The 26,690-nt window shown below is 39.1% G+C and overlaps 2 protein-coding genes across 2 annotated transcripts in view; one reads left to right on the top strand and one right to left on the bottom strand.

The window, feature by feature from the left end:
• micu1 (mitochondrial calcium uptake 1) overlaps positions 1–26,690 on the bottom strand; it is a 153,397-nt gene that overhangs the window by 101,359 nt on the left and 25,348 nt on the right. The gene's annotated exons all lie outside the window — the stretch shown is intronic.
• The window catches only part of mcu (mitochondrial calcium uniporter), a 92,092-nt gene continuing 78,787 nt past the window's right edge, over positions 13,386–26,690 (top strand). Inside the window, exon 1 of the mRNA XM_084390942.1 lies at positions 13,386–13,760. Coding sequence (XP_084247068.1) covers positions 13,641–13,760 — 120 coding nt within the window. The 5' untranslated portion in view covers positions 13,386–13,640. The remainder of the gene's footprint in view (positions 13,761–26,690) is intronic.

Below are 26,690 nucleotides of genomic sequence, written 5' to 3'. Positions count from 1 at the left end.
TGTCCCCAGGCGGTCGCTCTCCGTCTGCGGTGGGCTCTCGCGAAGTCTCTGTGATTGAGGGTAGTGGTGGGCTGGGCTCTGGCTGTATCCTGGATCGAGGAAAGACGCTCTCCAGAGGGTGGCGTTAGTTGGCTCTGATCCAGAACAGCGATTTGAGGGTCTTGTCATCGTAGGGGCAGTTGACAGAAAGACGGCAGAATAGTTCAGTGAAAACAAAAAGGTTACCATCCGTTTGGGCAATCGCTGCAATCTTTGTTGCATAATCCATTTTTAGGTCCAGTCAAGACCAAACAAACACTGAGTGAAGGTGAGGAACTTAAATACACATGGTGATGAACTAAATGACGAACAGCTGTGATGATTAGTGTCCATGGAAACTGATGATTGCGGAAAGTCAAACAAAGGAACACATGTGACTAATGAAAACAACCTAAAAGTCTATAAAAACGAAAATCAGGGTACGTTTACACAACAACGATATGCTTAATACTGATAGGTTTTTCCTTTGAGTTTTCCGCGTACCGATGACTTCATTGGCAAAACGATCCCCATTCACACGGATCCGCGAAAACGACTAAAAACGCTATATTCTGCTGCCAGGCCATTAGATGGCGATCAAGCACTGTAGACTGAACACTTAATACACATATGCATGACGTCATCGTCTTCGGAAATGCGCGTCGTTTACATGGAGACCGTTTTCAAGAACTTGCACTTTAAAAACTGTTTTCAAAAGTTTTCTTTTTCAGGCACCCAAAACACTGTTGTCGTGTAAATGAACGGCCAAACCGCATACAAAGTTTTTACGTTTTTAGTTGAAAACTGTGTAGTGTAAACAGCTCCTATAAGAATAAACACAACTGAATAAGTGTGACACCTATAGACTAGCCTGTCTGTAAAACCATGTTTTTGTCTTTGTTGTGTTGTCATAAAAGGTCCATCACCCTGCTGAAAAATCCAGCTAAACCAGCTTCGGATGGTTGCTACATGGCTTTTAACTGGTTAAAGCTGTTTGTATAGTCACTGGGTACATAATAGGTTGATCAACTGTACAATCAGCCAAAGGAGCCCAAGTCAAGCTGGGTAAAGCTAGACCACCAAAGTCAATGGAGCTAGTTAGCATGTTCTAAAATACAGCCTTGATTAGTTGAACAGCTTGACAACTTTAGTATGGTTTGACCTATTTTTTACAGTCTATGGGTTTGACTTGACCTTTCCAGCAGGGTCTGGACATAAACACTTACATTTTTATGTTCACATGGTGTTGGGATTGATATTTGATTCAGCTGACTGATTTAATTTTCTCTTCAAGACGTCTGGCAGCCTCAGCGCAGCTGGAGATGGCTTAATATCAAAAGTGTATGCCCAAAGCACAGAACACAAGGGCTGGAGACCCGAAATAGGCCACATTTTTGAAAGTTTTTCTCCCTACATGTTTGAACTTGCTGAGTTCTATTAATTCCTCTTTCTCCAGCCCTCCTCTTTTTCTCTCTCCCTTATTTCTTCCCTACTTCTCGATATATAATTTGTATCACACACACACACACACACTCCCTCTGCAAAATAGATCGTCTTTGGCAAATTTCCTCTCTGGATCAACCAACCGTGAAACAGGATCTGGGCAGGCTTAGGTGCATAGAGGATCAATCTGCAAACTTCTCTATTTTGGATGGTCTTGAATCTTTTGAAGTTAAATGTAGGCCTATAATTTAGTCTGTGTGACGCTTGGCTTTGTCACCAGGTTATAATTGTTGCCATTGCACGCTAAATAATTAGCCACTGTTAGCATGCAAGATCCAGTTACGTCAAGTATTATATATACAAGTTAAACACAGGAGCAGCAACAACTGCAGGTCCATTAATCTAATAATGCTTGTCAAATAGTGATAAATCAACATTTTTATCCATGTCTATTAGCGCTGAAGTGCACGATTTTTTCCCCTCTAACCAGTTACGGTTAAACCCCGCCCCGTAGCCGATTCTAAAAATGTAATCGGTCAGGTCAATCACTGTGCTGACCCCAATTATAGTCTTCTTCTAAAAGCTGTCTAAAAGCTGGTTTGTTTAGCAGATACACTATTTTTAAATCTCTCTCCTTGAAAATTAGCCAAAAATACTGATACAATTTTATTATGCAAATGTTTGTCCATTAAGAAGCTCTCTGGAATGAGAATCTCCATCTAATACTTCCTCACTCTGCCTAGCAATAGCAAGTCGCAAATCTTTGTTTTGCCAGGTTTTTTTTACCTAAACTTTGACCTTTCTACGTCACCTAGCAACTTCCTTTGTCAGTAGTAAATAAAGCAACACAAGAAATAAATGAGCATTCATTAAACAATGCCAAGGAGTATTTAAGAAACCTTTCATATTATTATCAAGGTTGAAACCAGTTGTTCTGCTTTTTTTTTCTAAGGATTCTTTCAGAAAATACAGTATTTCATCGCCAGCTAGAGTCACCAGTGGTACAGTCGTTCATGATGTGTAAAATTGAGTAACTTACAGCAATATTTCAATTCAAGTCTATTTCAGTCTATCAGAAATGTCATTGATCTGTTAAGTGCTCTGCATAGCATATCCAATTTCTCTGCTGTCAGATTGTCAGATTCTCTCTCCTTATCATCGAGGGCTTCTAAATGGCTACTATAAGTCAGAATAAAACATCATGTTTTATTGTTCACTGAAAGAAAAACTAAAATAATCTGCACGCAAATCCATCTTTATTACAATAGACCTATTCAGATCATACGCCTACAGCATGACCGAACTAGCCATATTGGCGGCATATGTGTCCTCATCTCTTTTGTTTTTTTATCCCTTTCAATGTTTTTTTTTTTTTTTTTATATCACAGGAAAATGCATGACAACAATGACAGTATCATGTCTGTTTAATTTCTGAATGTAAATAAAGTGTATATCAGTGTTTGAGGACGTTACTTTGAAACTGTAGCTTGCCATGCCACTAATTTCATCCACAATGAAAGAAGTAGATGTTAACTATGGAAGCTTGTTTCTTCCTCAAAATAAAAAGGTAGAGTATAGTGACTTTATATTTCACAATTCTGACTTTTTTCTCACAATTGCAAATGTATATCACACAATTCAAACTTTTTTCCTCACAACTGCACAAAAGTTTTATATTTCACAAATGCAATTACGGTTTATATTTTTTAAAGGTCATTTTTTTCTTGCATTTGCGAGTTTATATCTTGCAATTCTGTTTATATCTCAAATTTTTGTGTTATAGCGCTAAAAAGTGATATAAATTCAGAATTGCAAGGGGAAAAAAGTCAGAATTTTAGATAAAAAGTCTCTGTTGCCTTTTTTAAAAAATTATTCTGTGACGAAAACAAGCTTCCATAGTTAACAAAACATAGGTAAACTATACATTCTTTCGACTTGGGCCGAAAGATAAGTAAGTAACCATCTAGCAGAACACCCTAGCAACCACCCAGAAAACCTTAGAAACCGTCATGCACTGAAACATCATAGAACACCTTAGTAACCGCATAATGACCACAGCACTGTGGCATTGTGGCAGTGACTTTGGCATCACTTACAATTGCTTTCAGAAAATCTAGTTTCTAAATTATTTATTTTTTAACCATTATTATTTAACAGTTTGTTTTAAAGCTGTCGTAACATTGACAATATGGATTATTTTTGTTGTTGCCCTAAAAGACAGATGAAGTGCACAGAAACATAATGTAAACTCTGTACAAAATTACGCACACACACTTTTACCGCCACCCCCCAAAATGGTCAAAATACTTTGTTCTGTTTTCCTGGAAGAGAATATCTGCATGAGAAAAAAAAAAATCTCATTTAGAGGAAATGGCCATTAAAGATATGTACTGAAACTGAAATTTAGATGCAAACAGATAAAGAGTAATGAAAGAAATCTGGTTTAAATATAAAAAAACAAAAAAAACAATAGTTTTGCCTGCAGTGTCCTGCCTTTAACGGAGCTAGAATTTATCCCTTAACAATTGAAAACCCTGAAAAAGCAGAGCTCTGCAGATACTGGTGTCATAGAAGTCGAGACGATGTTGATGCTGTGGCTATCTGTCGTCTGTGTGTGTGCATGAATGAAAGAAATGGACTCAGGTTACAAACTGTTAATCAGGTGTGTGTGTGTGATAGTTCCAACAGAACGAGTAATGCTGGTTCAGATTTCTGCTTATCTTGTCCAGTCGTGTGTGTGTGTGTGTATGTGTGTGTGTGTGTGTGTACTTGTACAACTATCTTTGTGAGGACCAGTTTGAGTTTTCGACCATTGGAGTGAGGACAAAGAGAGTAAAGTGAGGACATTTTGGCCGGTCCTCACTTTCTGAGACCCCTTTAAAGGCCTGTTTGAGGGTCAAGACTTGGTTTTAGGGATAAGATTATAAAGATAGATGTACAAGATAGATGTACAAGAAGATAGATGTACAAGAATTTGTGTGTGTGTGTAATATTCTGCCATGCACGAGTCCATTCGAGGTGTGGAGTCCATTCGACTATTAGGAGTGGTGCATACATCAGAAACTGACAAATGTTTCCGTGTCGTATTGGTTACCAGTCTCTCCTTAGACATGACTGCATTCCTGCAACATGACCATGAAATGGGCCGTTGAGTACCGAGTACTTTGTTTATCAATTTAAATTATATTAAACATTCCTTTAAAACATTACATTTTTCTTCTTCTTCTCCTTCTTCACAATTTTAAGCAATTAATTATTCCAAACCGCTTCGCCTCAGGTGTTCTATCTATCGCTTGGGCCTACCTGAAACTTTAATTTATAAAGTTTCTTTGGTTGCCTTGCAAGCACCACTGTTTCCTTCAGGAAATGCAGATCTAGTTCTTCTAATTCTTCTTCTCCACAATTAATTAACTCAAACCTCTGAACAAACAGACTCCACTCGAACTTTGTTTTGTAGATAATTTCAACCTTCTACTCTTCACACAGGATGTGTTCTTGCGTTCCATCTGCACATTTTTTTATTGTAAAGTCACAGTTGCACTAGTCATCATCATGCGCCATTCACTTCCATTCATGCACTTAAACTTGATTAGAAATGTGACCAGTAGTCAGAGACTGACCTCTTGAACTCTTGGATGGGCACACAAACTTAAAGGAGAACTCCGGTCAATTTTAACATTGAGCTCATTTTTTTGTACATTTGGAGTGCTGTCAATACAGAGAACAACGACAAAAATCGGTGTTGCCTACACCGAGTTATTCTATTTTTAAAATTTGCACCCTATTGACTTCAATGGGGCAAGTAGTAAGCCTGCTTTTTAGCCTCTTAACATCCTTTAAGTGTCATTACAAGTGCACAGAAAATGTGAGTGATTCCTTCCGAGTGAACACGAGTGGATCTGACTGCAGTAGATGTTAGAGATATTAATAAAAATGAAGTTAATTCAGCCAGCGCAAATACCTTTGTTTACATCCTGTTTTCGGTGGAAGGCCATAGTAATCGATTGTCGAGTTCACGCGCATAGGTTTAGTACCTATGATCACGCGCGTGAACTCGACAATCGTGTAAACAAAGGTATGAGCGCTGGCTGAATTAACTTCATTTTTATTAATATCTCTAACATCTACTGCAGTCAGATCCACTCGTGTTCACTCGGAAGGAATCACTCACATTTTCTGTGCACTTGTAATGACACTTAAAGGATGTTAAGAGGCTAAAAAGCAGGCTTACTACTTGCCCCATTGAAGTCAATAGGGTGCAAATTTTAAAAATAGAATAACTCGGTGTAGGCAACACCGATTTTTGTCGTTGTTCTCTGTATTGACAGCACTCCAAATGTACAAAAAAATGAGCTCAATGTTAAAATTGACCGGAGTTCTCCTTTAAAGTGAAATCAAAATTTGAGTTTTTTAGCTCTTAGGATGAATATGTTAGCCTTAATGTTATGAATAAGCTGGTGTGTTCCAAAACAATGACAAAATTTGCATTTAGGAGATATAAGCATTCAAAACTTACAGTCTCTCACTTTCGCTAAAATGGAACACGGATTTTTATGACGTCACCGCGGACTTCAGCTTCTCATCACATCTTCTGTCCAATCAAATGCTCTCTAGAATCTAAAGCGTCCCGCCCCCTATGCTATAAATACCACCTGGCCAAAGCGACCGTGGCCGTAGGCTACCTGTACGTTCGGTAGTAAACGCATGCTCAGTGTCAGCTGCTTGTGCTCATCAGTTCCATCAGTTAACTGTCGGAGTTACTGGAGTAACATATACTCCGGGATATTGTTTATTTCGAGTCGGACTGTCAGGCACGTCCGAAAGCGAGTAACTTTAGAAAACTGGATCAGCGCTGAATCTGTTTTGAACGATTCAGTTCGATTTGGTGAACTGGTTCGACTGTTTCACAAAAAAGAATCGTTTCAAAAGAACGATTCGTTCACAAACCGGACATCACTACCGTTGTCACATCACGGAGCAGTATAGGTTGGAGATGTGTGTTCGGTTGCTCAAACGCTCGAGTTTTATTCTGTTTTCAGAATGAAATGGCTAGAATTTATTCACATCTCTAACGTTACTATTACTATTGAATCCAACGTATCATCAGGGCTAGGATTCGTTTCCATGGTGCTGAGGTAAACTAAACGCTATTGTCTATTTGAAAAGGAGGAGGAGCCATTCAATTTATCCCGCCTTAGCTTCCTGTTTCAGTGTAAATTACGTCAACGCATCATACAAAGCTGCGCGTTTCAAGGCATTTCAGTGGGCCTTTAAAGTCCCCCTGTAGTCAGTAATTTTATCCCTTAAAACTCATCTTTGATCACCAAAATGATATATTAGAAATGTCTTCATGCCTTAAAATATAGCTTGAATGTAACTCTACACCCTTGCCTCATTTAGTATATGTTGTTCTATGAATATGCAAATTAGCCCCACCTCCACTCACTCACACCAGCTCAGAGATCCACTCATTGGCGATCACACGTTGACCTGATTGGTTACAAGGTCGTTCGTGATGTCAGAAACACCAGCGATTTCAAACCACGGTCTTTGGTTCACTGCAGTTTTAAGGAGAAAATATCTGCAATGGTCTTGATTATGAATTTGCACATGGTTTGTCTTAAAACATATTAAAAACACCACATAGACATATAAACAACATTAAAAGCTTGGTTTTCACCACAGGTGGATTAAATCCAATTGATTTGCTGTTCAATTCCAAACAAGCATGGTATATTAGCTATTTTTGATTTTATAAATTTCCATAAACTTTCAATAAAATATTACAATATGAAAAATAGGGGGTTTGCGTCATGCATCTCAGTTAATTGAACGACATTGTTAAAATATTTACATCCAGAATTGACATTTTGGCTTTGTCCGAAATCGCCCCCTAAACCCTTAAAGAGTCAAGTCAAGTCACATTTATTTATATAGCGCTTTTTACAATACAGATTGTTTCAAAGCAGCTTTACAGAGATAACAGGAAAATAATGCAACAAAGTTTGTTTCCAGAAGAAAATCAGTCCAGCTTAAGTAAGTTCAGTGATGTTTCATTTTGTTGAAAAAAAAAGAGTTATTAATTTAGTTCATTTATATAGCCACTCAGGAGAAAACCGTGATAGTGCACTATATGAGAGGACAGCCATTTGTCCTGAGCACTGCCATCAAGCTAACATGCTTTCTTTTGTTCAACTTTTGTTCTTTAGTCCTAAAGGTCATGAATACTGGCTGTAGCTATACCTTTGGACTTAAGTGTCAGCTAAATCAAACCCCTTCACTTGACTGAAGCACTCCGGTCCAGATTGCCAAGTTAAGAACAGAGCTTTTGTTTGGTTTTGACTTATCTGTCGGAGTTCATTTGACTCGCCTGTAGCCGCGTGCAGATTCACTGATAAGACTCCTCAGTATTTTTGAGAAGAAATATGTGCCTGATTATTCCCCATGGCAACAAAGGAGCGACTCAGAGAGAGTTAGGCAGAGAATCAGGATGTCATCCATGTTTTCAGGCTGGTGTCATTGTTAGAAATGGGCCTTTCGGGGTCTGTGACTCAGCAACAGGTGTGAAAAAAAGAAGCCTCAATCACATGGCTCAAGTTAACGAATTACATAAGCCTTACAGCTGTTGAACGCACATGTTGTCCTAAAAACTAATGACCATCTGTATATAAAGCTTAAGTCTTAAGATGAGTCGACGATTTGGTAGGTAGATATTCTTTAGTCTGAATAGTCCAGATTTGTCAAGCATTTAACACTTTAATTACACTGTTAATCACTTATATTACATAGTTTGAAGTAAAACATATAATTTAATATGACAAAATAAACGTAACTATAATAGGTTATACCAACAAAAGTTATTTTAAAAGGGGACCTATATGCAAAATTCTTCTCACCAGAGCATTTAACAGCAGCATTCAAATAAGAAATGTATTCTTATTATAGCTACTAATTTATTCAGAGAGTGATTTTCTGGTTTTCTTTAGTTGTATGATTTATATTAGCAACATATTCAGCAGTAGTACTGTATATTACGCTGCTTTCACTTTAATGCACAGATCTAATATACACATGCGATTTCTTTACTTGCTGTTTACATTCACAGACATAACCGACTGTGTTTATGTGAACTTTGTGTGTTTTTGACATAAACTTTTGTGTATTTGATAGTTTAATGCAATAAGATGTGAAAGAGAACTTAGTTTAATATGGGATGCTTCATCTTACAGCCAGCTCTCTGTGCGCGTGCTTCAGATGTGTGCGCACAGAAAACCATATATAAGAAGTTTAGACTGATATGGCTTAATAATAAAATAATGATATGGATAATAAACTTTCTTGATGAAGAAGAACGGCAATGTCCGCAATAGAGATGAGATGATAATCAAAACCAAACAGATGTTTTGTTAGTTTTTGGCAGAGTATCTGAGGCACGAGATGTAAAGGCTGTGACCTCTTCAAGCGGGTGTGGGGAGCAGCAGCTCATTTGCATTTTTATTTAGCGAATTATGCACGAAAACAGCATGTGTTTTGTTCCACTTAAAAATGGGCATTTACAACATGGTATAATAAATGATCTGTGGGGTATTTTGAGCTTAAACTTCACAGACATATTCTAGGGACACCTGAGACTTGGACATAATAGGTCCCCTTTAAGGGTGAGGTCAGGTAGAGAGGTTTTTAACTGAATATTCCTTGTAAAACAATTACAGCAGGGGAAAAATATTCCAGCATGAATTGTACTGTTAAAGTGAATTCATTAATATTGACCAAATTCTACCAGATGTGATTTTGAGCAAAAAAAAAAAAAACTCTATTGGAATAGTCTTTAGTCTCTTTGCTAAGTTGCCAGGAAAAAAAGTTTTAATTAGAACAATGATTCCCAAACAATTGCGAAAGTATGTTAGATTTATCCAAATAAATCATATGTATAAAATAAGAAGTAAACCTAGTCACCTAACCTGGCAAAAAAGAGTAGGCTAGGCAGACTATGGCAGATTAGGCTATATTAGGTAGCTAAGTAACACATTAGTATGCAAGTAATCTTATTAAATATATCTATATTTTACACATAGCTGAAATAAATACAAAAGGTATTTATCTGTTAAGTTGTGGTGCACATGATTTAAATCCATTCTTGTTTCTGTCAGGGTTGTGTCACTTCATTCTGTTCATTCTTGGTTTGGTGACAGAGCTCTGACACTCCTATTGTCTTGTCATGGTGAGTGTGAGGTTTTCGAGTTTGCTCGGGCTGTGCGCTCCTCTGTCCACGTGAGTTGTTTTTTTGTGCGGACCGTGGTGTTCGGATCCCGGCACTTCAAACTAATTTGGTTTCGGTTCTGTTTTCTCCAAATACTGAAGCTGGATTTATTCACTTTTTTTTGCTGCTGCCAAAAATTTCAGCCCGCCAAAATTGCCGGAGCCGATTGCCAACCCACAGTCCTCCTATTCGGACTGTCTCTGGCTCCACGCACTTTTACCAAGTGCACGGGAATTCGCGTCATGAACTACCTCAACATCTGGCTGGTGTTGGCTCGGTTGGAGAACGAGATTGCTGTTCCTTAGCCACCTGGAGCATTTTGGGCCCAGAAATTTGGGCTTTCTGTCTCCCAGCGAGCGAGTCGGCGGCTCGGATGCGGGCCTGGATCATGCCGGAACGCTCTCTGAGTATTCAGCAGCTAGCGGCATCTTTCAAAGTGGGGGCTGTCTTTCCCCTCAAAGCTTTCCAGAGGTTTCTCAGCCTGATGACAGCCGTCTCCTCTGTAGAACCGCTGGGCCTGTTCCACATGCAGTCCCTGCAGTATTGGCCTAAAGCTTGAATCCCGTCCCACTCTTGGCATCAGGGACATTTGCGCCTCAGGGTGGACCACAGGCATTTTATTGGGACTGACCTCTAGATGGAAGATTGTCATGACAGATGCCTCCATCTCGGGTTGGGGAGCTCTGTGCGAGGACAAGCCGGCGTTCGGCTCCTCGTCCAACCTGGAGCAACGCCTGCATATCAATGGCCTCGAAATGATGGTGTTTTTTCTGGATCTCAAAACCTTCCTGCCAGCCCTACAGGGACACCACGTCCTTGTCCGTTTGGACAACATGACGGTGGTAGCCTTCATAAATCGCCAGGGCGGCCTCAGGTCGTGGTCTCTTTACAAGATAGCGAGACGCCTCCTCCTATGGTGCAACCTGGGCTCCTTGAGGGCAGTGCACGTGCCGAGAATGGCCTCCTCATCTTCATTTATATATAGTGCTTTTAACAATGTAGATTGTTCCAAAGTGACTTTACATTGATAATAGGAAATTAAAATAGGAAATTTCCTCCTGGGCTTGGTCAATCTGAGTCTCCATTGGGGTTATTTGTGCGGCAGCCGGTTGGTCTTCGCCGTCTACCTTTGCTAGGTTTTAAAACATAGACGTCCCTGCCCTTCATGCACGGATTTTATCTGCTTGATTGTCCTGCACCCAGAATAGTGGTCCGGACTATCTTTGCTGAGGCTCCAGCCCTGTGGCCTGAGCCTCACTAGTTAGCCTATGTTGCCTTGGGCCCTCGTGGTAGCGCCAAAGCCAGAGAATATGAAACACGTCTTATTGCGCTTGAAAATTATTTAAAATCACATTGAAATATGCACACAGGAATCGAAATTTTAATTTTTATAACAAGTTTCCAACTCCTGACCTTAAGTATCAGATTTATTCACAATCCGTATAACAGATTTTAAAATGTTTATTTAAAATGAAAAGGTACATTACAGGCCACAGTTCAGGTTTATTTATTGAGAGCTTTTATCAATTGTGGTCATAAAAATGCAGGCAAAGAAAGCAGTAAACCACTCCTTAAGGGTGAGGAAGGAAACCTTGGGTGGAACCAAAGCTCAAAGGTAACACAAATCCCATCTGACCAGCCTTGTAGAGTTAGTCCTTGGAAAAGAAGTTGTTCAGAGATGTTCACATATAAAAAGCATAAAGATTTATTTTAAATATTTGAACATCAGCAGAGATTCAAGTAAGATGTAATGATCTTTCTAACAGAAGTGTATATGAAAAAAAATAGTTCAATCCCACAATAAAACAAGACATCTGTCACTGTGCAATCTAAACAGTGGCACTGGTTCGGATCAATGCTAAACTAATCCCTTATATTGATGAATGATCTTTTGGAATACTAATGGAGTTGCTGTGTGTACGTATTAGAATCATACGTTGAAGACGCGCACACAGTCAATCATAGGTTGAACTCTGGAATGTGTGAAACAGTTTGAGCTACAGGGTGTGCCCTACCATGCAACCCTTGAGCAGACAAAACATATATTTAAAAGCCTCAATTGTATTTGGCTGCTTAGAGATCAGAAACCACAAGACCTACACCGGGACTCAGAGAAACACCATATGCATATACCAGATTGAATATCAATGAGTGTAAATTGTGATGCTATTGCTTTAAGTGTATTAGGTGTCTTAATAAAGTATATTAAATGCGGTTTGGCATTTTCATGTCCCCTAACTCCAAAGAACTGTTTGAAGGACAGACTAATAATAGAGACATAATTATATAATGGACAGGATGGACCAGTTGCCAAGAGTCAAGAATGAATGACACAGTGACACAGTGGAAAAGCAGGTTTAAGGAATAGGTTACACTTTTTATTGAATTTAGTTGTTTCTTTAAAGTGATGGTTCACCCAGTAATGAAAAATATGTCATCACCTGCTCTCCCCATAGTCGTTTCACTTGTGTATGACTTTCTTCTGCGGAACACAAAAGAAAATATTTTGAAGAATGTTGGTTACCATTGACTTCCATTGTATGAACTAAAAGAACACTGAGACAGTTCTAAAATAATAGCCAATATTTTTTTATATTCCACAGAAGAAAGAAAGAAAGTCATACAGTTTTGGAATTATATGAGGGTGAGTAAATAATGACAGAATGTTCATTTTTGGGAGAACTATCCCTTTAACAAAAATGTTATATCTGATCTGAACTTTATAATTGATTTTTTTTAGTGCAATCCACATAGTTAGGTTGATTCAGTTATATTACAAATATATTACTAATTCATTTAAATGTGTGTGTGATGGAGCAATATACAATGCAAAGATCTATTTTGATCATCCACCATGTTAAAAATAGGAAGTGTAGTGAGTATGTAGACAAGTAGACCTATCCATAATAGGATTGTGTTGTTTATGCCAGTTTTTAAGTCAGCACGAAACAGAAGTTTCGATAGTGTTTTCTGAGTGAAACGGCTTCTCATACAAGAAAAAAAATGTAGGACGGGACTTGATTTTGTGCATTGGGAATTGATTGGATCATTAGATCATTGTCATTTGCTCTTGCTGCAATCACAAGTGACAGGTTGTCCCGCCCTCGCGCCAGAGTAAACATCATCATCATAAGTCATCAGAGAAGAGAAGTTGCTGCAAGAGAAATTATTTTGAAATTATTTTGATTCAAGGTAAAAAAAAAGATGTGCATGGATAAATCATTTTTAATAAATACTGCAATATTCCATGGAAAATAAGAATTTGATTTCATTGTGACTTAAACATGGCTGAAAAAAACCTACCTTTGGCATCCCTATACTGTCTTTGCAGTGAACAGACGTGTTACTCTCTCAAAATACATAATTTCGGAAATAAAATATGAAGTGTTTTACTTAGTGGTTTAATATTGTATAATAATATATAATCAATATAAACTTTTTTTTTTTTTTCACAGAGAGAGAACACAAGCGTGCCAGCGTCCCGCGTTCTCTGATTGGCTGAGCTGGCGTTCTCCTCAAGTTGTCAAAACTACAGAGCTGCGCCTCTTCTCATTGGACGAAAAGAGTTCCAAGCAGTGCCAGCAGGTAACCGCTCGGCCAATCAAAACTCTCCCTTCATGTTGTCCTAGAGACCGTGTCTACGACTTCCTTATACTGACATTTCAGAATGTGTCATGAGATATAACATTCGAACTGTCTCACCCATTAGAAATACTTTGCTTCGAACGCGGAACAACAGTATGCTTCTTTTGAAACATTTGTTGTGTAGGCAATACGTGTGTGTGTAGTGTTGCGTGTGTGTGTATGAAATATTAGCCCAGCCCAGCAGCCCTTCCTATTTCCCCTCCCTTTCCTCCAACAGTCTCAGTCGGTTCGCCCGCAGCTCTTGCGTTCTCTCGGCCGGGGATTCATTTCAGAGATGGCTGCGAAAGTGTGTAGATCGGTCCTCCTCCTGTCCCGGAGCAGCGGAGCCGTAGCCTCTTCCGCTTTCCCCGCATTCGGTGTCTCCTCACAGCGACAGCATCAGAGCACAAGAACGGTGAGTTCCTGGAATGGAAACCGAACATGGGTGCTGCTTCTACCGCTGCTGCTGCTGCTGCTGGACAAGGGGAGGGTTGTAATGGGAGCGATAAGGGGGCTGGGTTCCTCTTTCTGGAGAGGATTAGATAAAAACAACCCCCGAAGGAAGTGCTTTGGGACGTTGCTGTCCGCATTGAGTGTTGTCGTGCATTGTACAGTGATGATCAGCAGTGCTGCATCATTAACCAGTGCACTTTCAGTCTAGCTATACAAGACGTCCCGTTTACTGGAGGCGTTTACACATGTGCAGTCCGTGTCTTGGCTCGACTCATGTATGAACATTACATTTCAAGTTTGCATGCATGCTAGAGAATTGCACGCGAGCGAGCGAATGCGCTATTGGCGCATTGGCTCCGTGCAATCCGTTCCTGGATAACCTTGAAAGCAACAGTGGTCTCAACTTTAACGCTGACTGCACGGACAACTCTGAGGCATCATGCGCTCTCCGTGATTGATTACGTGGCACTGGACCGTTTCACTGATTTCAAGCATGCAACGTGTTCTTTCAAGCTTTGCCGAACTGGACGGACCGTATGAGTGTGTTTGATCCACTGCAGTGTCCGATTGTGTGTGTGTGTGTACAATGCGAACAGAGAGAGAGAGTGACAGTGCGGCAGGAGTCCTGCGTTCTCACAGGACGTTGCGTTCAAACGTTCTCGAGACGCGTTTTTCAAAAGTTGAACTATTCTTAACTTGACGCGCCGCCTAAAAACGCAACGTAACGCCCGTCTGACGCATGCGTACTCAGAATAAAATAAAATAAAAAAAACGCAAGAATGCGTACAGTGAGAACGCCCCCTGCTCGTCTGAGCACTGTCATTGTTGGGGGGGAAATTATTAGACTCTTTCTCTCTCAGGCAAAGCATGTTCAGTTCTTCGTTTAATTATGCCACTCCTCCTCTTTACTCCAACACACCTCCCTTTCTTCCTGCGGGTGTTTCCCGTTTCCATGGGCAAGCCTGTGGGTTTTCCTTTGAGCGAACTCCAGTGCGCATTGCTCAATGGCGCTCTAGCATGTTTTGGAAGCCCGTCAGCTGGAGAAAAACATGCGGGCAGTCCCGGAGACACCACCATCATAGCTTTTGATTTGTTCCACCTCGATGACTTTCTAGTCAAAACGAGAAGAATGTGAAGAGGAAGGCCAGGAGTTCCCTTTCATCTTGGAACTGTGGTATTACCATGAGAATATGGCCTGATTTTGGACGCTAACACATTTGATATACAGCTTAATTTTCCACATTTACTTAAAGTACATATTTTTAAACTAAGTGCTGGGGTAGTTCCATATTTTCTGGGCAATATTATTGTGGTAGTACCATGGCATTTCTTTTTGAAAAACCTTACACTGTCTGCAATAGATAATACTTTATACTTACTTCATTTCCCACATTAGCAAAAGCATGTTATGCTATGTTTTTTTGGACAAAGGATAGCATAGAAAAAACACGTTTTGGTACACTGGCATATTGCTAATACAGTGATATTTGATAGTTTACAGTGCCATATTTTATTGTCCATACTTAAAAACTTACTTTGTACCTATGGTTTTGGACAAGTTGGCAGTTTGGACCAGTTTTGTATATATAAACAATGATTTTTCAACCCAGGGTTACAAGAAAAAAGTGCCTTTGTCAACATTTGCAAATGATACGTCGTTGCTTCGTGAATGTGAATCTGGCTACTCTTACGTTGCTTCACAGCAGTTCAGAAATTAAATGTCCAGTCAATGGTGCTAAAAGGTTAGTGCTCTATTGCATTAACCTTCCCCATACACTAAACCCTACCCTAAATCTAACCAATTGTGTTTAACAAAGTAAACGTGATGAGATGAATGCATTTGAAACAAATGTTTTACCATGACTCGTATCTGAGTGCACCACACGATGCTGAACCAGTTCAGCTTCCAAGCAAGTTTACTACGTCAGAAAAGCCATACATATGTAGCATATTATGTAATGCAAACATAGTTTACAGACAGTGCGGGTCATGACAGCAAGGAACCTACAAAAATAAATCTTTATTAATCAACAATCTGCCCATTTAATCCCAAGGCATGTTTTTCCAATGAGTTTAGGTTGTGATTTTGAATTATTCAAAACTACCACTGACAGTAAAGTGATATTCTTTTAAGTTCCTCATGGTACACTGTGGATTAAGCAATCCCATCATGAATTTATTGTGCTATTTGTTTTGTTTCTCTCTGGGCAGGAATATTTGTGGCTCTGCTGGCATTTATAGTGTTTTCCAAACCAAGCCGTGGCCTCTTACGGTGCTCGGCACAAACCTGTCAGGCTGAGACACGGCAGTGACAGGTCTCTGACAGAAAGGCCACGCTGCCTGAGCATCAAGTCTCAAAGCACCGGTTTATCATAAACATCCGAAGCACAGCTGTGAGGTGTTTAACGAATTGCTACAACACAACGTTTTCCCGAAGGACTGTGCAGTTCAGTAGAAATAATAAGGCTTTGAGTGTCTAAAAACACTTTGATCCTTAGCTGGACACGAGCAGTGGAGAGTGCTAATGCTAAAAAACGTCCTCTTGGATCACGAGCTGAAACGCCAGTCGCAGTGTCAGATATTAATCCTGACTCCGATGTCAGACCCCTGAGATATGCACTTAACTCTTGTTAGCTCCCTATTGACTCAACTGTTCAATAAAAGCCTCCATTTTTGAATGTGGGCAAGTACAGAGACTGCTGAAAAACAAAGTAGGCTATACTGATAAGAAGTAGATCACCCTGTGATCTCTGTGGTCCACTCCAGTGGCTTTCTGCCATGTCTTTTTACGGGTCATCAATCTGGGCCGTGAATTGTTGAGTTTACTCTGTTTCTTCAAGCATATGCGGAGGGTGAGCTAGCTTCAGGGTAACGCTATGAATTCTGGGAGGTGTGTCCCTCTGCATACCTTAGAGATGTTAAAAGAAACATGCAGCATTAATTACCAACCATCTGGAGTCATGCATTCCGTACCAAAGAATTATAATTTTTTTGGTCATATTAGCCATTTTACAATGTTTATGCTCCATTCAAAACACATTAGATGAATCGCTTGTGGGGTCAATTATTGGGATTTACACAGACGATTAAATATCAGTGATGACATCATATTGAAGCGGCTCAAGCAAGCATGTATGGAGTGTTTTTCCCATCGGCATGGCAGGAAACGTGTTGAACCTGGCCTTTCAACTTGAAAACATTTTGGAAGGAGTGACAAGTTGCATATCAATTTAAAGGGGTCATATGATGCGTTTTCATGGTTTCCTATTTCTTTAGTGCGTTATGCAGCTGTTTGTGGTCTGCAAATTTACAAAGCTCAAAGTTTCCCACAAAAAGATTTGTTGTATCTAAAAGAGAAGGCAGATCCAGACCTAGCCTCGATCGAATCCTCCCTCACGAGCTACGTCACTAGGTGGAAATGTATGCATAATGCCACCCAAATGCATATGATAAGAAAGAGGGCGTGGCTTCAGTTATCGTAGTTGTCGGCGTCATGTCGCGAGACGCTTTGTGTTTCTGTGCGAGAGCAAAAGCACTTTATTTGGCCTTCCGAAAGTGGATGCAATTAGGTGATCTTTGAAAATAGCATCATGTGACCTCTTCAAATGGGTATATAAATGTCATTCTGGATAAATTTGTATTTTTACTGCCGTCACTCTCTCTTTGTGATCACGAACATCATGAAATCATTTGGTTCCAGTATTTTTTTTTAAGTGAACGGTTTTGAATTATAACCCTGCCCAGTGCCTGTTTATCCAATTTGGATTTAAGTGGCCCGGTTAACTGCCGTCGTGATTGACTGAGCGGCTTCACTGATCTAGAGTAGCAGGAGAAGAGGGAGATGCAACTATCATTGTCCGTTTTGACAGCCAGTGGTGAGACAACAACTCGGAACCGAATCCTGAATTATGCTCCAGGTTGTTTTGGCTATCTAAACTATCTAAAAGGACAATGCTTGATGAGTAACATAACATGACTGATGTGTTCCTGTGGCTTTATATTTGTTTAATTTATATGGTTTTGTGATACTGGTCTGCCTGTCTCTCTCAGTGAATGTCTCAATAAAGCATTCTCTTATCTGTTATAAGCTCTATAGGTTTTCAGATTGCTGTTGGCACACAACTATCCTTTGTGTTGATAAAAGAGAGCACCGCTGTGACTAGAATGCTGACAAGTTAAAATGTGATTAGATGCATGATCATATTAACAATTAACAAGATTTTTTGCATTTCATCCCCACTAAAGCACTGTTGCCAATTCATACAAAATACATGGGACACTATTTTAGAGCATCCTGCCACAAGCACTTTAAAAAGTGGACAAACCAACCAGCCAAATCATACTGGGATAGTTCACCAAAAAAGATAATTGTGTCATAAATGACTCATCATGTTGTTTTGGACCTTTGACACAAAATAAGATTTAAATTATTTATTTTTTTTTATAGATTTCTTAGTGTTTTTTTTTTTTTTCTCCATACAATAAAGATTAATAGGGTCCATGTTGTTTTGGACCCCATGGTATGAACAAAAACATTCCTCAATATATCTTCTTTGGTGTTGATGATTTATGGAGCTTTGCACATTGCTACCATTTATGGTTGCATAGTCATAGTAATGCTTGCCTTTGCAAACACACCTAATCAATATATGGATGCTGATTAGGCCGATTAGGATTTTAAGAATGAGTAGTCTTTTAAATAGAGGTCTCTCTCTATGTTTTAGCAATGGAGCGTGTCATTTATTCAGCCTTCAGGAATGTCAGAAAGGGCAAACTCTGGGCTGATTAATAAGCTCAAAATTATGCAATACTCTTCCTTTATGTCTCATAAAAAGATGATCCATTGGTACTGTGTTCATGGTTGTGCACCTAATTATGACTTGGTACAGTTTTGCCTTTAATCATTCTAAATCCTTAGATGCAGTTTTGCAATCGACCATTACTATTGCATACATTTGGGTAGGCGTAAACTCTGTGTAAGCTCAACATTGTGTCCCTGTGTATCTTTCCCCACTGAAGTATAAACACAAAATGCTTAAATAGAGGGATTGACAACATCATAAACAGAAGCTTTTCTTCCAGCTGTATCTCATACCGTGCATAAAAATATACTTACTTCCTTACTATTTAGGAGGCGAAAAGCAGTACATGGACTGAGTAGAATGTGTGAATTCATAAAACAGGAGGTGAAAAGTACCTCACTTACTTCTGCAGGATACTGATGTATGCATCCAGTGAATCGCATGTGGCCACGTAAGAGGAGATATGAATGGCAGAACATATTTGTTTAAAAAAAAATGCAAAGTTCGTTCCTCAAATGTTGTACTATTAGACATGTGATTTAGGAACCATGCCAGTGTCTGCTCCAAAGCCTAGTGAGCTGACTACTCCTGGTCTACTACATTCCTGAGTATCTTCTGTATGCAATGTCATTTGTAACTCCCTAAATGGGCAGCAACCCTGCTGTGTTTGCGTCTTCCAAATACTATGCCTCATGCATGGAAGACTTGATATTCACAAATGATATTAATAGAGTTTTGCATTTGCATATTGCTAAGCTAACATGCAGTACTTTAATAAGCATAGTTTAGCCAAAAGTATAGTCCTCTTTAATTTGATTATTATTATAATTTTTTGGGGTATTTTTTTTTCTTTTCCCACATTGCATGATATTTCAAGGATGCATAAAATGTTGCCTTAGAGAATTCGGTTAAAATAAGGTGACTTTCTTGGAACAGCCTTTGTCCCTGTTGCATGCCTATGATGTCTTAACTAGGTTTTGGAACAAAGCCTTTAAAATTTCTGTCAAATCACACAATTTATGCCAAACATAAAATTCAGCTTTAAATGAAGACCTTTTCACTTATCCTCATTTGCAGTATCTTATAGCCATTTTCTTTCTGTCCTTAATCAGTTTAAGTAGGCTAAAATTAAGTGGTTCTTGAGTGTGGAGAGGACAGGGTAGTATTTTAGGTGACAATATTAAAGGTCATTAAAGCTGCTTTTAGTATAAGTGCCCTCATATGAAGGCTTGACCTCCTCAGTGGTACTAGGCAGCTTGCTGTGCTTTTCTGTTGCGCATAGGTGCAAGTCATGCTTAATGCAGGCAGTAATGGAGGCCGGTGAGAGTAATATGATGATGGATGAGGAGATGGTTGGTTACCCCTTCTGCTCTGATGTTTCTTCTAGATTCTGATACTGTTATGAAGCCTGGCCCTCTCATTGGTTAGTGAATATTGGATGCATCACAATGTCATTACTTTTGACAGGAAAACAAATCTCTCTCTCCATTGAGGATCTGCATCAGCTTGGTAAATTAGGCTTTTAGACGAAGGTCATCCGAGCTGAGATTCCGGTCGGACGGATGCAGCATGTTAACTATTGGTGTAATGCTGAATGAATGCGTGATTGGGTTGATAATTGTTTCTGCATGTGCTTTTACATATCAAATGCTTCATGATGTGCTCCAAATATGAGTTTCAGGTATGCATATTTTCAGTCGTTGAGGGTCATATTTCAAACCTGTGTGCCAACGGTACTCTGCTTTTATCACTTTTACATTTCTTTCAGTCTTCTTTTTCTTTCTGGATGTCGTTATTAACCTTCTTCCGCTCGTTTTTATTATTCAGCTTTTATCTAATTGCACAGAAGTGAATGAAATCTGCCTTATTTTGAGCACCTCGCTGGAAACCCATGAGCTCAGGGTGGAAAAACATCATCCTACACAAATTGTAAGAGATTGCTTGCCTGGCATACTCAAGACCCTGTCATTTGTAGTCAGTGTGGGAAATAGTAAGCCTGGGATTTTTTTTAAATACGTTTTTATTGGATGGAATTGTGGAATATATTAATGGAATATGACTGATATTAAAATAAAAGGAGGAAACGGGCAATAAAGAAATAGGAAAGACTTATGAATATATTTCTAAGATGTCTAAGTTATAAGATGTTATTGTCATGCTTCCCAGAATTTCCATGCTTGATACAAATGGAAATAAAATGTTGATACCATTGCAAAAACTAATATCCACTCATTAGTTTTAAAAGTCAAATATTATGAGCATTATATAGCATGTAGCCTTCAATTATTTCTCAATGACGTAATTATTTAATGCAAGTAACACACATACAAACGATAAAACAGATATACAAGTGGAGTAAACAGTGTTTGAAGTGCAAAATATCAGATCTGTGCAAAGTCTAATGCATTTTTGAGACACACAGTTTTTGTCCCACTTGTTTATATTCACTTAAAACCAAATGTGTTACTTTGCATTCATTTGTTAGGAATGGCATTTTGGACCAAGAAGCAAATTTGACACATTCAGCCACATTACCGAATGGGACGAATTAAAGTATCAGTACTTTTGAAGTCCCTACCTTTGTATTTAAATATATAAGATAGTGTTTGTCAGTTAGACTGCATATAGCATCAGGAAATTAGCAGGTTTTGCATTTGGAGTGAGATTATTTTATTTGCATTTCCAGCCCTTGTCATTCTTATCAGTGGATTTTTATGGCTGCCTTTTTGCCCTTTTATCTTGCACTGCTTAGAAACCACAGAATAACACTTCACAACAGGAGTGGAGCCACTATCTATCTTTTCAAAAACCTATGGCAACCTCCACCTCTTACTTTTCCCTACTTTTTTGGTTTATTGTGGCCCATGTTTCCACCGCAGGAACTTTCCCCAGAATCTAGGGACTTTGGGGTGGTACTCGGTGTGTTTCGACCGCAGGAACCAGGGTCTAAATGAAGTTCCGGGTAAATAAAAATTTCCCCCTAAGAAAGTCCCTGCTTGCGATGTAGTACTTTTTTCAAAATTCAGGAACTTTCGGGGGTGGGACTTGGGCGCTGAACATGCTGATTGGTTGAGTTCATGCAGCATTTTGATTGGTTTACACCATGTAGCATTTTATTTCAACCACCATTTGTAAAAGTCTGTTGCGGTGCGTGCAGTAAGAGTTGTTTGCCATTTGAATCAATGGAGTTCAAAACATTTGCCTAATCTTCACGGTACTTTAGACCGCAATGGAAACGCAGACAGCAACAGATCTGGGGGAAATAAAAGTTCCTGGGTCAAATTGTTCTGGGTACTTTCAGCCTTAAATGGGGTGGATTTATTTAAGCATTTTTGTTTGTCCAAAAAAAAAGAAAGAAGTTGTTTTCTTTCTTTGGTTTGAGTTCTAAGCTTGCGAGAGGCTCCCTGTGCACGGTTTATCGATGTGCAGGGCATTGGTATTAATGTTTGTTTTGTAGCTGAAAGTTTAAGGGAGACATACAGTAGATCTATAGAGCATTCTGCACAAAAAGACCTTATTTTGTTCATGAGACCCTGATCGCTTCTTACCAGGGTCAGTGGGGCTGAATTTGCAGTTTGAAAAGTACCTAAAGATTTGAAACTGTTGTCAGAGGTCATTAAGGGGAACTGAGTGGAGAAGTAATAAGTTGTGACCTTGCTATGGTTTTGTGGTGGATCTGTTGCAATGTTGTGTGAAATACTTCTGCCTTGTATTTCAAATACCTAGGCCACATGTAACTCTCACACAAAGGGCAAACAGAAAGACGTAACCGAATTCATGTTAAAGAGTTACATTTACTCATCCTTATGTCATTTCAAACCTTTACGACTTTCTTCAACACAAAAGTAGAAACACTGAAGTAGTAGTTACTCTTGTACTCTTCCATGTAATGAAAGTGAATGAGGATCTGGGGTCTCATTTATAAAACTGTGCGTAGGAACCTTACTAAAAGTGCACGTGCGCCCGAAAGCCAAAAATGGCGTACGCAAAAAAATATTCAGACTTCGTACGCCAGAACCTGCGCAGAATTCACTTTATAAATCCCAGTCAGCGGAAGATTGTGCGCACATGCGTCTCCATCTCGAAATAACCATATATGGAGCTTACAACGCCTAGTTTTACTATGCAGATCCTCATCTGCATATAATTTGCATATGATTATTCATCCAGGTGATAACGTTTAACGGTACAAGACACATTACATACAAATCAAGTAGTTGCCTATATCTTGCCTTGTTTTTGAATACATAAATCAAATAGTGTAAAAAAACATTTCAGAGAAAGTTTTTCTCAATCTTTTCCACTGGCCGAATTGTATTTTTAATTGATTTATATTTTTAATGGAAACAGATAGGCCTTGGGCATTATTTGCACGAAACTATTTTCTCAGACAATCTGGTATTATCATGATAAGCAATTATCTCTGTGGTTAAAACATTAAAACACAGCACGCCACAGGAAAAGTGTTCAAAAACATCGCATCCACAACAAATATTTCTATTGATTGAATATACATTTTTTTTTTGTAACTTCTCAGTAATGATTTCATGTTTAAGTGTTAAACTCCATTAATTTGAATGGAATATTTAATCTAAATGTTTATATCAGATGTAAAAAATGGTTTAAATCATTATTTTATTTATTTAAACTGTTATTTGCGTCACTTTCACTAAACGGCCCATCGCGCTCGCTGGCGCGGACATTTAAGAAGGGATGGATATTTGCTTCAAGTGATGGTGAGTGAAATTATATTTTGTATTATCTTTCTGTATATGTCTTTAGATTTTCTGTCTAAAAGTGACCAAAAAGACATTTAACTCCAGCTCACCATCGGTGTCGCCAAACTGCTCCATCTCCAAAACGTTCGTACACATGGGTCAGAGTTTGCTTGCAGGTGCGCAAATTTTCCCGTCAAGTTTGTTTTTATAAATCACAACTTATGCGTCGGAAGTGGCGTACGCCTCTTTCAGGGCCTGTTTTGTGCGTAGGCAACGGTTATAAATGAGGCTCCTGGTCTGTTGAGCTCCAAAGTAAAAAAAAAAAATTATAAAAATATAATGCATTTGGTCCATATACCTTGTGTACTATATTCCTCTTCTAACAATACCTTTGTACCTTTGAGAAATAGACCCTAATATAAGTTCACTTCAGTTATCCCAAGCTATTCTTTAGCTTGGATATCGCAAATTCGTAGTTTGATTGGTCACAACAATGCATGTTACCATTTTTTATTATGACAAGAGTAGCTGTTACATTCTTCAAAATCTATGCTTCTGTGTTCCAACGAAGAAAAAGTCCTAAAGGTTTGGAATGACATAAGGGTTAATAAAATGATGACAGGGTTTTCATGTTTGGGTGAACTGTCCCTTTAATGTTTTACTCTTCAGTGAAGCATGCAAATGACTTTAAAAACTTCCACAATAAGTCACCTTCATCATCCTATCTTAGTTAATTGAGAATACAATGACAAAGGTTGTGCGCTTAAAAATGAACAATCATTAATGGAGGGGTTAGTGGAAATCTTTACTTGCATATTATACTGGCTAATTAGTGCAATTAAAATGCCACAAACAAGCCTGGGCGTCCACACAATGACCTGAAATTTGTGTTTACACTGTAATGAGTTACCACAACAACAGCGCTCTGCTAGATCTACCATAGAGCACTCTGAGAACGGCATAAACAAACAATCCAGCTCCAACTGGCTCAACAGCTGCCATGTTGTTTTTCTAGTCGATTACCTCGACTGCCCATTTCTTGTGCATACAATAGACAAGGGCAGAACCAGTCATACCGGCTATCTGATCAGTTTGTGATTTTTGGTTTAAGATGTGTGCGAGTGTATTTGACCCAGATATTCCAAGGACACAGTTGTTCTGCAAGCTCCCATCTGACTTCCTCGTCCTGCCAGGCCAGAATGGGAGGGGAGACGGACTCTGTGGGGCTTGATCTCGTCCACTTAAGCTCTGTATCACAACAGGAAATCAATATAATTACACAAAAGCTAAGCATGTTGGGGAACAGGACGTTGTGCAGGATAATGGTGACTGAAGGAATAAAAAGAAAAGGAAGGAATGAGGAAATTTTTCCTTAGTGGAAAAACTAGAAAAGCAACCCATCCTTCAAACTGATCTGTTAACCTTTGGGGCTTGATTTTTATTAACTGTAACAAAGCAGGATCACACACTGGCCTCCTCTGGGTGGGGTTGAGATATTGGAAAACCAAAGCTTCGACAACAACATTCCGATCCGGTTTTCTCAGAGATGTGCTTTCACATGCCTTAGCTTAGCAAATTAGACTGTAGGGTAAACTTGGTAGTGGACTAGAGTTTTGATCCATATCTTAAAATTTATTGCTGAGAATCAGGACAGATAATTCTGGCTTCCCATGATTTTCAGTCGCAATGTGTGGCTTTTATGTAGTCATTGGAAAACAAAGAACAAAAGTTTCATTGCTTTGGTCAGATCTGATCCAAAACTTTCCTTTTTAATTCACTCGATTACGGTTCACGTGGTGCTCCTGTTTTGGTGAGCCTCTACTGACTAGGAATAAGAGGGCAATGTCAAAGGCAGTTACAAACAGTCTGTAAGTGTTTACCAAAATCTAGTTAAGTCACGTAGTGAGATCTTGTGAGATATCCTCATGATACATGAACACAGATTGTGAATCATTAGTCACAATTCATCAAAATGCATCTTGGTATAATAATTAAGTGTAATTGAAACTGTGCCAAACTTGTGAGATACAAAAATTAATCTACCAGATCCATTTCAACATCTGCTGGATGGTTCTCTGCACAATATGCTGCTTCAAATTGGCTTTTCACACTGCTAGAAACACCAGTTTATCATCTTTTTAAAGCCCACTTTTAACCCCGATTATGCAGCATTTCACACTTGTAATTTTGAATGGTGGTTAGTATCGCTTTTTAACCTAGAGCAGGAAGAAAGTTTCCCTCATTTTTTTGTTTTTAATCCGTAAACTTTGAGGAAAATCGAAATATCAAACCGTGATGTAAAGCGTGTTAATTGGATTGAAGAGGAGACCGCTTTTTTTAAGTAGTGTGCTGTGTTCGTCAAGTGTTATTGACTTTGTAAATATGCAAAAAAGAACATTAAACCAATTTTATATGGAATCATTGGCCAATTACAGTAATAATCTCTTCTGATGTCTCTAAAAATGTTCAAAATTTTACATTTTCTTGTGAACACTCTTTTTAAGTGCGGTTTAATCAACTAGGTGACTACAGCACATTGAAAACATACATAACCAGAAACTAGCAAGCCACGATATTACAAAACAGAGGTGCATCACAAAGCTGATATAGCAAGTAGTCCATTGCGGTGAATGAGAATGCTGATGTAAACCTTGCACCCGAGTCACCAGTTTAATCCCTCACATCCAACATGGATGCAAAGAATCCAAACTATCCAATGTGGAGTCGAGTTCGTCATGGACAGCAATGCTACACTGTCCCAAGAGACCACAGAAGAAAAGCTTTTAATTCGCCTGCTGTCAGCAAGACAGACATGGTGGTTTCGTTATTCTACATTACAGGGCTTGTTTTAGGTCACTGCGGTTGGTTAAAAGTGTTTAGAAAGATGGAGATGTTCCATGTTTCCTAACTGTCAGACATATGTGGGTTAGCTATAATAGTCATGAGTCTTTCCAGAGGAGTAATTGTATGTGATGTCCATGTAGCCGAACGTTAACTGTTCTGTTGGAAGGCGTTCTGTCCATTGGGCTCTGCCGGACTCCACGTGACCTTCACTACTATCCCTCTAATCTCTCTATTGTACTGTATGTTAAATAAGCAGTCATGAGAGTGAATGCTGCAACCAGCTCTCATGTTTGAACCAAAGTTTGTGAGATAATGAGGGCAGTTGTGCGGCTCTCTCATCCTTAATTCAGCATGTGCCGCTGTGTCTGTGCTGAGTAATGGTGGTCCTGATGTAGATGACTCAGCTTCCCGCTGTTTCATTACTCCGTAGCCGCACGATGCCCCTAAGTGGATACAGCCAATGTTCCCATGGTGCCTGTGGGTCAGTGTCCCACTGCAGAATCCTTTAGGGAATGCTGCTACACATCG

This window comes from Rutilus rutilus, assembly GCF_951802725.1.
Source record: "Rutilus rutilus genome assembly, chromosome: 20".
NCBI classification, from domain to species: Eukaryota; Metazoa; Chordata; class Actinopteri; order Cypriniformes; family Leuciscidae; genus Rutilus; species Rutilus rutilus.
The sequence above is the reverse complement of the archived record's forward strand: the minus strand, read 5'-3'. Positions and strand labels throughout refer to the sequence as shown.